At 44.5% G+C, this 13,447-nt stretch overlaps 1 protein-coding gene across 7 annotated transcripts in view; it reads left to right on the forward strand.

Moving 5' to 3' along the window:
• The window catches only part of FCHO1 (FCH domain only 1), a 160,094-nt gene that overhangs the window by 23,392 nt on the left and 123,255 nt on the right, over nucleotides 1–13,447 (forward strand). For 5 of the 7 annotated variants that reach the window (XM_029613705.1, XM_029613710.1, XM_029613707.1 and 2 more), the window contains exon 4: nucleotides 9,150–9,241. The exons of 1 other annotated variant lie outside the window; for it this stretch is intronic. In XM_029613705.1, coding sequence (XP_029469565.1) covers nucleotides 9,150–9,241 — 92 coding nt within the window. Of the gene's footprint in view, nucleotides 1–9,149; nucleotides 9,242–13,447 lie in introns of those variants that run through there. One more of the 7 variants, XM_029613711.1, reaches the window with a different exon arrangement.

A 13,447-nucleotide genomic window follows, 5' to 3' on the forward strand; every position in this document is an offset into this window, starting at 1 on the left:
GACCTCTCCTTTTATAAATTTTGTGAAGGAAATGTCTGAATTGGTTCCCTTCCAATTACAGACTGGACAGGATGACAGACATCAGATGATGGAGTTGCTCCAATTCCCGGATGCTCCCAAGGAAATAACCTCCATCCCTATCCACCAGGTTCTTCTGGACCTCAAGAATTGGGAACATCCTGGCTCCATTGCTCCAGTGCACAGAAAGGCTGATACTACCTATTTGGTGCAGTCAGCTCCAGGCTTTCAGAAAACTCAATTGGAGCACCAATCTGTAGTTGTTGAATCTGCACAAAAGAGATCAAAGCCTCATATCTCTTTTCCCCCGGGCAAGGATCAGAAGTTTTTAGATGCCATTGGCCACCAGGTATTCCAAGGCTCAGTGCTCATCTCCCAGATTGCCGCCTATCAGCTCTATATGACCCAATATAATAGGGTTATTTTTAAGCAGATACAAGATTTGACAGATACCTTGCCTCAACAATTCCAAGATCAGCTTCAAACCCTAGTAAACCAGGGTTTTGAGGCAGGCAAGCATGAGATCAGATCATTTTATGATATCTTTGACACTGCCACTAAGGTATCTGCAGCTGCTATTTTGGCCTGGCTCAAGTCTTCCGACCTTCGCCTTGAAGTATAAGACAGGCTATCCGACCTGCCCTGTGTGGGGGACAATCTGTTTGGCGAACAGATTCAGCGAACGGTGGCGGAATTTGACCATCATGAGACCCTAAGACAGCTCTCTCTGATGCCTTCTGACTATTCTTCTAAACAGTCCTTCAGAAAGAACTCTAAAAATTAATTCTTCTGCCCAAAGAAGTCCTACCCGCCACCAACCAGATCCCGTGCCACGAGACCTTTTCAAAAAGCACAGTCTCTTCAAACACGTAAACAAAAGCCATAAGCAGCTCCTCAACCAGGGCCTGCTTCAGGTTTTTGACTTCCACCTAGAGAGCAGCAGCCAGATTCCACTGCCTCACATACCAGTGGGAGGTAGATTGTGCCACTTCCACAACATATGGCACTCAATCACCTCAGACCAATGGGTACTGGCGATAATTGCTCAGGGTTACCATCTGAACTTTCTCTCCATGCCACCGGACTCCCCACCTCTACTGATGTGGAGAACATCCGATCACTCCATCCTTCTGGATCAAGAGGTCTCCATCCTTCTCCAGTCCAAGGCAATAGAACCCATGCCCTACTTTCAGCATGGCCTAGGGTTCTATTCCCGGTACTTTCTAATCCCCAAAAAATCGGGAGGTGTTCATTCTATCCTGGACCTACCGGCCCTCAACAAGTACCTTCAGCGAGAGAAGTTCAAGATGGTAACCTTAGGCTCGCTTCTTCCTCCTCTACAAAGAGGAGACTGGCTCTGCTCTCTGGACCTCCAGGACGCATACACTCATATTGCGATAACTCCATCTCATCGCAAATAACTGAGGTTTCTAGTAAGCCCCAAGCACTATCAATACAGAGTGCTTCCATTCGGCCTAGCATCTGTGCCACGAGTCTTCACAAAATGCCTCGTAGTAGTTGCAGCCTTCCTCAGGACCCAAGGTGTTCAAGTCTACCCCTATCTAGAAGACTGGTTAATCAGGGCTCCCACTCAGCAAGCTGCTCTGTTGTCCCTCAATCTAATCTTATACACTCTGATTTCATTAGGATTTCTCATCAACTACGACAAAACCTACTTAGTCCCATCTCAAACCTTGTCGTTCATTGGGGGCAGACTTGGACACCTTTATTTATTTATTTTTGGTTTTTATATACCGATCTTCCTGCATTAAATACAAATCAAACCGGTTTACAAGGAACAAGAAACTGCCTGAACGGCGATACATAGAACTAAGAACAAATGGTAAACATGGCAAACATAGTTAAACTTTAAAATTTAACTGAACAGAGAGAAAAATAATTACAATGCATAGTAATAAATGTCCTAAAGCATTCCAAGAGAAATAAGTGATTAGTTAAATGCAGAATCTGGAAATGCAAGGTTGAATAACCATGTTTTTAATTTTTTCTTAAAGGATATTGGGCAAGGATCTTGTCTAAGGTCCGGTGGGAGATTGTTCCATTCAGTGGGTCCTGAGGTAGAAGGCTCTGATCTTTTGCCTTGCAGGCAAAGGCTTTTCTGCCTCGACAGTGAGCACTCACTCTCGTGTCTCTTGCACACGAGCTGCAGTCTCAGCAATCCGTGACTGCTCATCACTTTCTCATCCTTCTGGGACACATGGCGTCCTCAGTGCAAATCATACCAATGGCACGATTGGCCATGAGTCATGCAGTGGACTCTATGGTCACAATGGACTCAGTGTTCATCCCGTCGACCATGGTCCAAGTAACCGTCTCACTCCGTCAGTCTCTTGCCTGGTGGAGGCAATCTCCTCCAAGGCTTGCCCTTTCAGGTTCCAGACCCTCAAATAACTTTCACCACCGATGCTTCCCATCTCGGCTGGGGAGCCCATGTGGCCAATCTGCAGACACAAGGATCTTGGTCTCCAGAGGAAGCCAAACACCAAATCAATTTCCTGGAGCTTCGAGCAATAAGATATGCTCTCAAGGCATTTCAGGATCGCCTCTCAAATCAAGTTATCCTGATCCAGACAGACAACCAGGAGGCCATGTGGTAGATCAACAAACAGGGAGGGACAGGCTCCTTCTTTCTGTGTCAGGATGCTGCACAGATATGGGCAGAAGCTCTCTCTCATTCGATGTACCTCAGGGCCACCTGGTTGCCGGGAGTGGACAATGTGTTGGCAGACGAGTTGAGTCGCATCTTTCAACCGCACGAGTGGTCTCTCAACCCCTCGGTGGCGAACTCCATCTTCCAAAACCGCAAAGTAGAGAACTTCTGCTCTCTCATTCGCAACAAACACACTCTGCCCAGAGACGCATTCTCCCTCTCGTGGACAACTGATCTGCTCTATGCATTCCCTCCACTTCATCTTCTCTCGAAGACTCTCATGAAGTTACGTCAGGACAAGAGCACTATGATCCTGATAGCACCTCACTGGCCACGCCAAGTGTGGTTTCCAATGCTGCAGGATCTCTCCATTCGCAAGCGCATTCCCTTAAGGATGGACCCGCTTCTGATCGCTCAAAACGACGGGTGCTTCCGCCATCCCAATCTTCACGCCTTGTCCCTGACGGCATGGATGTTGACAGGTTAATCCTTCAGCCACTTAAACTTTTTGAACCAGTTTCCCGTGTCTTGATTGCTTCACGGAAGCCTTCCACGAGAAAAGCTTACTCTTACAAATGGAAAAGGTTCACGCCATGGTGCTCTTCTCAGTCCCTTGACCCCTTTTCCTGTCCCATCACGAAGTTTTTGGACTATCTCTGGCATTTATCAGTCAGGTCTAAAGACTTCTTCCATCAGAATGCATGTCAGTGCGGTAGCCGCCTTCCATAAAGGTTTCGGGGATGTTCCTATATCAGTACAACCCTTTGTAACACGTTTCTTGAAGGGCTTGCTTCACCTCCAAGCCTCCACTGCGTCCTCCGGCCCCTTCTTGGGACCTGAATCTGGTTTTGGGTCGGCTCATGAAACCACCATTCGAGCCTCTTCACTCTTGTGAACTTCGATATCTCACATGGAAAGTGATTTTCCTTTTGGCAATCACTTCAGCTCACAGAGTTAGTGAATTACAGGCCCTAGTTACCTATCCGCCTTACACTAAACTTCTGCAGGACCGGGTGGTACTCCGCACTCACCCTAAATTCTTACCTAACATAGTTTCGGATTTTCACCTCAATCAATCCATCATACTACCTACCTTTTTTCCCAGGCACCATGCCAATCCAGGAGAGCAGGCTCTGCATACCCTTGACTGTAAACGGGCTCTAGCATTTTATTTAGACCATACAGCTGCCCACAGGAAAAGCACTCAATTGTTTGTCTCTTTCCATTCCATCAAATTGGGGCAGCCTGTGGGTAAGCAGACTCTCACCTCCTGGTTAGCGGACTGCATATCCTTTTGCTATCAGCAAGCAGGCATTCCGCTTCAAGACCGTGTTAAAGCACACTGTGAGGGCCATGGCGACTCCAGTAGCGCACCTACGCTCTGTGCAGCTTCCTGACATTTGCAGGGCTGCTACCTGGAGTTCTCTCCATACCTTTACGGCTCATTATTGCTTAGACAAGGCCGGAAGACAAGATTCCATCTTCGGCCAGTCTGTCCTTCGTAACCTATTTACAACGTTCTCTAGGAAGGACATATACATATGTCCTTCCTAGAGAACAGAACATACAAAGTTAAGAGAAACAACAAGGAATCTCACCCCATCCAAGCCAAGATGGGGGTACCTCAAGGATCGTCACTCTCCCCCACCCTCTTCAACATTTACCTTCTCCCACTCTGTCATCTACTTACTAACCTCAAGCTCACCCATTTCTTATACGCGGATGACATACAAATTCTCATCCCTATCACTGAGACCATGCACAAAACCATGGCCTTCTGGAAAAAATGCCTCTCATCCATCAACGATCTTCTATCCAGCCTCAACCTGATACTAAACACCAACAAAACGGAAATCCTTATAATAGCACCGGATCAATCTGCCCCGCCAACATCCAGCAACTCTCCAGACACCTCAGGATATGCCACCGCTCCTCAAGTCAGAGATCTGGGAGTACTACTAGACAACACTCAGCCTCAATAAATTCATAAATAACACTACAAAAGAATGCTTCTTTAAATTACAAGTGCTAAAGAAACTAAAGCCCCTTCTACTCTATAGGGATTTCCGCACAGTACTCCAAGCCATCATTCTCCCCAAATTAGATTACTGCAATTCACTCCTGCAGGGCCTTCCCGCATACACCACCAAACCACTCCAGATGGTACTGAATGCCACTGCAAGGATCCTTACCAATGCCAAAAAAAAGGGACCATATCACCCCGATCCTCCAGCATCTCCATTGGCTTCCCATCAAATACAGGATTCAGTTCAAAACCTGCATGATGATTCATAAGGCCATACATAACATCTCTCCACTCAACTTAACCTTCCAGCTTCTACTACACTCCTCTAAAAAACCAACCAGATGGGCTTACCAGAACAGAATGATCACCCAACCTGCAAAATCTACCCTGAGGAAACGCGCTCTATCCACAGCGGGCCCGTCTCTCTGGAACTCCCTACCACCGGACCTCCGCCTTGAGCCGTGCCATACTACTTTTAAAGTGAAACTCAAGACTTGGCTCTTCCGTCAAGCTTTCCCAGAGAGCTAATAGCAAGAAGAACAACAACCACCCTTGTCTTACAGCAATAATGTAATGTCTATATTGCTTCAGTTATATGTTCCAAGTTGTGTTCTAAGTTGATCCTAGTTATTTCATAATAGATTGTACTTTATTATAGATTATCCGTTCACTATATTCGATATGTTCCATGTAAACCGGCTCCCCGGCGATAGTTATCTCTGTTAAATGTGAACCGGAGTGATATGTATTGTATACAGGAACTTCCGGTATATAAAAACCAAAAATAAATAAATAAATATATGAGGACTACCATCCTGCTTGTCCTGTGAGAAAGCAAATGTTACTTATCTGTAACAAGTGTTCTCACAGGACAGCAGAATGTTAGTCCGCACGAAACCCGCCCGCCGCCCCGCGGTGTTGGGTTCGTATCGTTTTCTTCTTTTATTTTTCGGCACTGCCTGTAGCTTTTAAACAAGACTGAAGGGGGACCCCTGATAGCTGCAGGGTTAGTGCCATGCTGGGCATGCCCAGTAGGGGCCAATCAAAGTTCTGGAAACTTTGACAGAAGTTTTCCGTGATTGGGCTCCATCCTATGAAGTCACCCATATGTGAGGACTAACATCCTGCTGTCCTGTGAGAACACCTGTTACAGGTAAGCAACATTTGCTTAACATTGAATTTTATCATAACTTGAAAAAAAGAAAAAATTGAAATTGCATTTGACCAATGATTAAAAATGGCCTTTTAGCAGTACAACAAATGGAGCAGTAATGCCTAAGGATACTGCGGGGCGTTATGAAGGTCACTTGTGAAAAATTTGAAAAGCTGGAAAAACCTACCCGGTTGTTACGATTTTTGCATGTGATAAAATTAGAAAAATAGTTTCTTGACGTCATTTTGAATGTAGTATTAGTGCATGCTACATGCCATGTCGGCCAATCCCCATTATGTATGTTCTTTTTAACCACCACTGTACTAATGAGTGGTTTAGGAGGCTATTGACCCTCTCGCCTGGATTTAACTCATCAGAACTTCCTCAGAAGACTTCTACGCTCCCTGTCCGACCTTGGTCTCCTTGTCCTTGAAATACTTCTGGTTTAGTCTAGGAACCCCTTTTCTAGGCTGATCCCATCTGTCATAATGTTTTGTGGCCAGTGCTGCCTCCAGCCATGTCCCCAGCTCTTTCATCTGACCCTGTGAAATTTATTGTGGCCTCTTTAGCGGGTGTAAGGTCTGTGTGCTCTACTCCACGTGCAAGGCACAGTCTCCCAGTATGCTGTTCTCAAACAGATCTTGTTTCGATCTTGACATAGTTTTGAAGATATGTTAAATAACTCACAAGAAATGTATTTATTTGCTCCAATTTAATAATTTTTTATTTAGTCTGCATAAGGATAGCAGAGTTCCCCAAAGCAGATTACAGTGTGTTTAAACAAGGTTTACTCAGTCACTCATTTCTCAAGTAAATGACCTCGTACACGGCGACTCAGTCTCTCTCATTCCTCCTATCGCCATATACATTTGTAATGGAGTCGGTGAGGTTCGGTCATTAATTTGCGAATTAACTTGTTAGACTGAAAGTTGAGAAAATTCTGTGTCTCTTTCTTTCATGCCCTGTTATAAATAGATTGATTCTCATTATACACCCCTTTATTCCGCACATCCCTCTCCTTTGGCCTTGATCTTTGGGGTTAGCCGTGCAGGGGGAGGGCATGCTATAACCTGGTTAGTTGTGTTGGTGAGACCCCCCCCCCCTGATTAGCAATCCCTGGGGGTCCTTTAATGTTCATGATGGTGGGGAGGGAAGGGGGTGGGATGGTCTGAAGTGAGGTAAGCCCCAGCAGGAGCAGCAGAGCTATAATAATGCGAGACTGATGTGAGCCCAAAGCCTTTTTGCATTCTGTGAGGGGGCGCGGGTTTCCAGGCAACCTGTCTCCATAGCAATGGGGCCTGCTGGCATGGTGCTGCCTTATCGGGCCTCTGACAGTGGTTTTTATTCTCCTCTCCGCTTACAGTCTGGGGTTTGGTGTCATCCGCTTCCTGGGATCCCTGTCCTTAAAGGGAGCGTGCTCTTTTTATTACCTCTCAAACTTTGAGCTGCTGCTTTGTTTGCTGGAGGGTTTATGATTGGGATGGTGTGGGGGGGGCAGGTTTGTCTCACCTCTCACCTCAGCCTTGTGTGTTTTTCTGTTAAGAATAGGGTGTCTCAGTAAGGTACAAATATAATTTCTCAGATACACGTGCTCTGGGGTGGGTGGCTGGCTATGGTGTATGGGCAGTGACTGAGGAGTGCAGGATTATGTGTAGTTGAGGGTGGGGGATGAGTTACATGCTTGGCATTTGTATGGGCGGTGACTGAGGGGTTTAGGGCTGTTTGTATGCACTAGTGACAGGTGTGTTCTGACTGCATTGCTGATCTTTGGCAGACTTGGGCAGCTGAGTCCCAGATCTAGGACTGAGTCCCTTGACTTTGCTCCCATGGAAGGCAGTGGAGGGGTGAGGAGATGGGGAGCTGGCTTTGCCCCTGAGGTCAGGTTGGGAGTTGGGGGGTGGAACTGTTCTCTGGCCTCTTGCTTCTGAGGGGCTCTATGCAGTGTAGCTTGCCCTTAGACGAGGATGCACTCTCTTAAGCATCGGCTGGAGCTGCTGCTGGCTGTCTCCTGCAGCCCCGATTCTGTTTCTAAGGCTTTGCCTGGTATCTTATGCTAACTGTCCTCCACTTGTTCCTTCATGTGCTATAATTGAGCTGATGATGGTTTTCTGCTGGTGGCAGGAGATTTACCTCTTAAGCATAGTTTGTTATAATTTCCCCTTTTGACTTAAAACCTGCAGGCCTAATAACAAAACTAATTTGGGGGGGCAATTTTCTGAAAGCCTGCCTAGATGCAAACTATGCAGATGCTTCTTAATGCATGCATTTTGCAGATTTTAAAGGGGAATAATCTGCGTTATTTCCCTTCGAAAATTAGCAGCTACAAAGTTTGCATGTTAAGAGCCCACGTACTGTGCCCCTGCTGTTTGTGTGGGGGCAAAATACTGTGCATACATTCAAAAAACACCTGTACATGTGCTGCTTTACTTCCTTCCCCCCTCCTCCGGCCTGAATACATCCACAGGAACACCTTTTTAATGTGGCTGAAAGCACAAGCACTATAGAAGCCTGTAGGCACCATTAACTAAATTTGAACAAAGCAAATTTCAGCACCTTTTGTACCTGTACCCAAATAACTAAGCAATCTTTTGCAAATTGTCCTTTATATTTCCACTTGGTATCTAGTGTGTGTCTGTCTCTCTCTCTGGGTTGGTGGGTGCATGTCTCTATATAGAGGTATTCTAAACTGCTAGATAGATATCCCTTTGCCTATAGAGATGCATGTATAATTGTATTTGTGAAAAGATTGATTACAGAGGCTTCCTGTACAAACGGCTAAAGGAACACTCCCATGAGTTAAAGTATTATGTAGAATAAATTTTTATATTAGGACAGAAGAGATAGTAGAACAGGCAAGCTGTGGGCAGGTGGATGTTTTCTGGGAAATGGACTACTTTAAACAAAGCTGGTGCCCACACCAGGGGGGAAGGAATGGTGGGGTGCATCAAGTTTCTGCTTGTCTGTTTTATTTCCTCAGTGTTTAAAGGAATTGGTCTGCTGTGAGCTAGGCAGCCAGGCTTCTGTCCTGCTGTCTGCTTTCTGCAGCTGGCCGGATGTGTGTCTGCTGTCCCCATGTAAATGCACTGCAGGGAGGAGGCTATTTTCCAGGGTTGCTGTGTACTCTGCTGCTCGTAAGGAACTTGACTTGGGCATGGTGGGTGAGCAGCTTTTGCGGGTTGCCATCCTTGTTAGCAGAGAGGAGAGGTCTGAGCTGTGTGCCCATGGGTTCCAGTAATCTTGCAGCCAGTGACTGTAGCAGGGCTGTCTGTGTTTCTGTGCAGGGAGATAAGAATGCTGGCTTTGGAGTTCTTTACCACAACATGAAGCATGGGCACGTTTCCACCAAGGAGCTGGCGGACTTTGTGAGAGAGAGGTACTTGAAGCGTGCCTCAGTTATACACTGCAACCATATGTCTTTATTTATGTGTTCTCTCCAGCTTTACATTGTGTTAAATGCTGCTGTTTTGTCTCATTGCTTTAATATGCAATAAGTTTTATAAGGGGTCAATTGTCAAAACTGCGGGCAGGTGTAGTGTCCAGGGATACTTCTTCCTGTGAATTATGCACTACTTATATATACGTATATAGTTTTATGTATGTTATATTTATAGTTTCTCCCTATTTATTGACCTATTAAGTTGCATTGCCTCCTCCCCCGGTTATTTGTATTGTTATCTGTTATTTGTAAGGGCGCTGCCCATAAGTTTTTTTTGTTCTTTGTGAACAGATACGATGTGCGAACGGCTATCTGTATATAAGAGACGTTAAATAAATAAATACTTCTGAGAGGGTAAACAGAAGTGTGCCTTCCCTTTGAAAATTGTCCAAGGGAAAAAGTATCCTCAAAGACTTGTACCTACTTTTCTAGCCAAAATGCAGATGATGTTGTCCCCTTGCCCAGGGCTGGAATTAGGTATAGACTACATAGGCACATGCCGAGGACAACAAATTCTAAGGTGTCCAAAAACTGAGACTCTTTCTCCCCCCCCCCCCCCCCCCCACCTCTTTCTGATTTCCAGGGGAGAAAGCAGAGTTGCTTACCTGTAACAGGTGTTCTCAGAGGACAGCAGGATGTTAGTGCTCACACATGGGTGACATCATCAGATGGAGCCCTGACAGGGAAAACTTATGTCCAAGTTTCTAGAACTTTGACTTGGCACACTGAGCATGCCCAGCATGCCTTATACCAAGCATCCATGTGAGATCCCTCTGCAATCTTATAGCATAGAATTAGACATTTCCCTGTACTTACCCAGATCAGTACAGGCTCCTGGGTTTATTCATCCGTGCCAGCAGGTGGAGACAAAGTAAAACTGATACTGCTTCATATACCCTGGTGCCACCTGCAGTTCCTCAGTATTTCTCTGTCTCCAGCGGTGAATAAATCTGCAGTTTCTTAGTCTGCCCAGTTTTCTTTTTCTAACTTTTTATTCTTTGAGCCTTCCTCCCAGGGGTCGTGGTTTCTCGTTAGGGATCCCTACCCTGTTTGGTTGAGGCGGATGGGCTGGGAGTTGGTTACCCTTTTGTACGCCTGGTCCAGGACTAGCTGTGGGGTGCACATCTGGTGGTCCATATTCCTCCCCTCACTCTGGTGACTTTTCCTTGGGCTCTGTTAGCTGTTCACACTTTGCCATTTTCCTCTCCTTTTCTTAATTTGCTGAATTCAGCTGAACAGCTCTCTTCAGCTATGAGTCTGACTAAAGTTTAAAAAAAAAAAAAGAGGAAAGTAAAGCAAGCAGGAGGCCGCGGTAAGGGCAGCTCTTTCCCTCCACATGCATTGCTTCCCCTTCGAATTTTTTTTTTCGGTTCTGTTTCTTTTTTTTACCCTGCCCACCCGCGGTCCGAAGGTGCGAGGGTCGGCATGCCGCGCATGTGGTGTGGCTTCCAGGTTGCTGAATCGCCGCAGCCTGTATCTCGGGGAGGGGGTTTCCCTCCAATCTCCCACTGCCCTCAAAATGGAGGGAAGCCGGTGCTAATGCGGCTGTTCCTTCAGAGCAAGTGAGCGCCTTGAGCCACGTGCAGCCATCCCTTCCTTTAACTGCGGGAACGGCGGCCATTTTGGGATCCCCTGCTTTCAATCCCGCACTATCAGGGCCTGAAGGGGGGGGTTCCCCTCCTACGCTTTCCCCAGTTCACTCGGGTCTTGTTGGGGGGGGGGGGGGGGGAATTGTCGCAGCCGCAGGTTTGTCCTGCAGCCACTCAGCCCTTCTCTCCTGAATTTATCCTGCTGCTGCAAAAGGCATTTTTGGCACAGCAGGAAGGGCTTGCTTGTCAGCAGGTGGGTCAGGACACCCCCCCCCCCCCTTTTTGTCCCTGGAGCCAGCCACAGGGCCAGTCGTGCCTGGGACATGTTGGGATTCTTCAGGTGCCAGAGTTTTGCGTTTGGCCTGTCCAACTCCGCTGGATGAGGCCTGGGGTTGGCGCTATCGAGAGACCCAGTGGTTACAGACACTGTCCAAGGGGATGATTCGTATCTGGTCCCAGTGGCAGAGGGAGACAACCCCTAAATCCTCCGTTTATTCCGCAGAGAGGAACTTGCCACCCCTCATCCCCTAGGTACTGGAGGAGCTGGGTCTCCAGCCCCCATAGGATGAGTCTCGTAAGGATGGGTCTGATCTGGTACTGGAGGGCATGCGGAACCTCCCTGCCGGATTTCAATATCATGTCCATTAAGTTGGTGGATCAGGAATGGGCCGTTCCAGTTTGTGCATAGGCAGGGAGATGGCAAAGCTTTATACCTTAAAAGCAGCAGGGTAGGCGATCCAGTCGCTTTCCTAAAGCTTTATACCTTGGAGCTTTTTCTGCTCCCCAAGGTGGACGCAGTGGTCACAAAAGACTACCATTCCAGTTGTGGGAGCGGCAGCGCTGAAAGATGTTCAGGACCGCAAGCTGGAGGTCCAAAGTTGGCTGAAAGACACCTAAATATATAAACAGAACCAATTTATTTCCTGTGAAATTTACCAGATGCAAAAATGTCTGAAATAATATATTATGAGACAATTATATTGTAATTAACTTAAATATTAATATTTACCGATTAAATAACTCAATTTCACAATGAGATTCTAAATTATTCAGTATTAAATTAAAAACCCAAATATATTAATGCCATGATTTGTAAATAAATCAAAAAAGAGTATGTAATTACAAATAGTGCCAAATATTTGAATATATGGACACGTTAGGTCCTATAAATATGGTTCTTTTATCTAAATTGGTAATAAAAAGATGTTGATTAACCGTTTAAATAAAAAAGTCCTTATTTATGCTCACAAGCAACTATTAACTACCATACATCTTAATTGACTTTATGGTTACCCAAATTGTACAAAGAATTCAATTGTGCAAATTACGGCATTAGCATTGTATATGTGTGAATTATAATCTCTACTATGGATAGCAAAACTTTCTCATTTATGAATTTAATTTGTTTAATAAGCAAGAGGTAACCCTTAAGTTAGGAATAAAAAAATCTACTTTATTCAATTCCCCGTATAAGGAACTAATAATTGTCAATAGATGTAATCTTCTGTAAAAACTTATTTGGTATATATAAACCAATATCTCAAAAACATCTTAGAGGTATGAACATTGCTATCTGTGTAATATTCAGCATTGTTTCAGTATAGGATTCAATTTGGAAAAACAGAATTGTTGGAATTATTAGTAATTGACCTAAGTTTTTTTTTCAAAACAAGTCTGTATTTATGATAAATCGCTTAACTATTTTTTTTGCATATTGCGATATCTTGATTCCTCTGGGTGACATTCAGAGTACATACTTATATAATGCCTTTCAAGAGTTATATGGGATAAATAAGTGTTTCTATTTATCTTTCTACTGCATGTAAAGCTAAACTAAATAGATTGGCAGCAAGCAGAAGTTTGATCACAATCAATCAGGCATCTACAGTCATGCCTTCTTAATCATAAGACCACTATGTGGGGTGTGTTTTTTTTTTTTTTAAAAAAACAAAAAATAATTTCCTACAATGCTGAGTATTATGGTGATACTCATTTCTAAAGATGCCAGTGATGCAAAATAGTAAATCTACTTAAAAAAATCCATATTAAGAAATGTTGCATTTGTTTCTGCTAGTATCTGATATAAAACCGTAGGATAGAATGTCCAAATATCTTTAAAAGGCATCGCTTTAAAAGATTTGACATAGCGCAATAATGTTTCAGTATAGTTAAGTAATCTTCCCTGGTATAGATATATAATTTTAATTTTAGCAGAAATGAAGGAAATGGCGTTTTAATATAGACTGGTCCTTCTGTTTTTTCGAATTAGTGCAGTAATGAATACTACCTCTATGTAAAAAATAAATTAAATTCATAAATGAGAACATTTTGCTACCCATAGTAGAGATTGGAATTCACACATATACAATGCTAATGCCGTAATTTGCACAATTGAATTCTTTGTACAATTTGGGTAATCGTAAAGTCAATTAAGATGTATGGTAGTTAATAGTTGCATGTGAGCATAAATAAGGACTTTTTTTATTTAAACAGTTAACTATCAACATCTTTTTATTACCAATTTAGATAAAAGAACCATATTTATAGGACCTAA

Source organism: Rhinatrema bivittatum, chromosome 8 (genome assembly GCF_901001135.1).
Source record: "Rhinatrema bivittatum chromosome 8, aRhiBiv1.1, whole genome shotgun sequence".
In the NCBI taxonomy this organism is placed as follows: Eukaryota; Metazoa; Chordata; class Amphibia; order Gymnophiona; family Rhinatrematidae; genus Rhinatrema; species Rhinatrema bivittatum.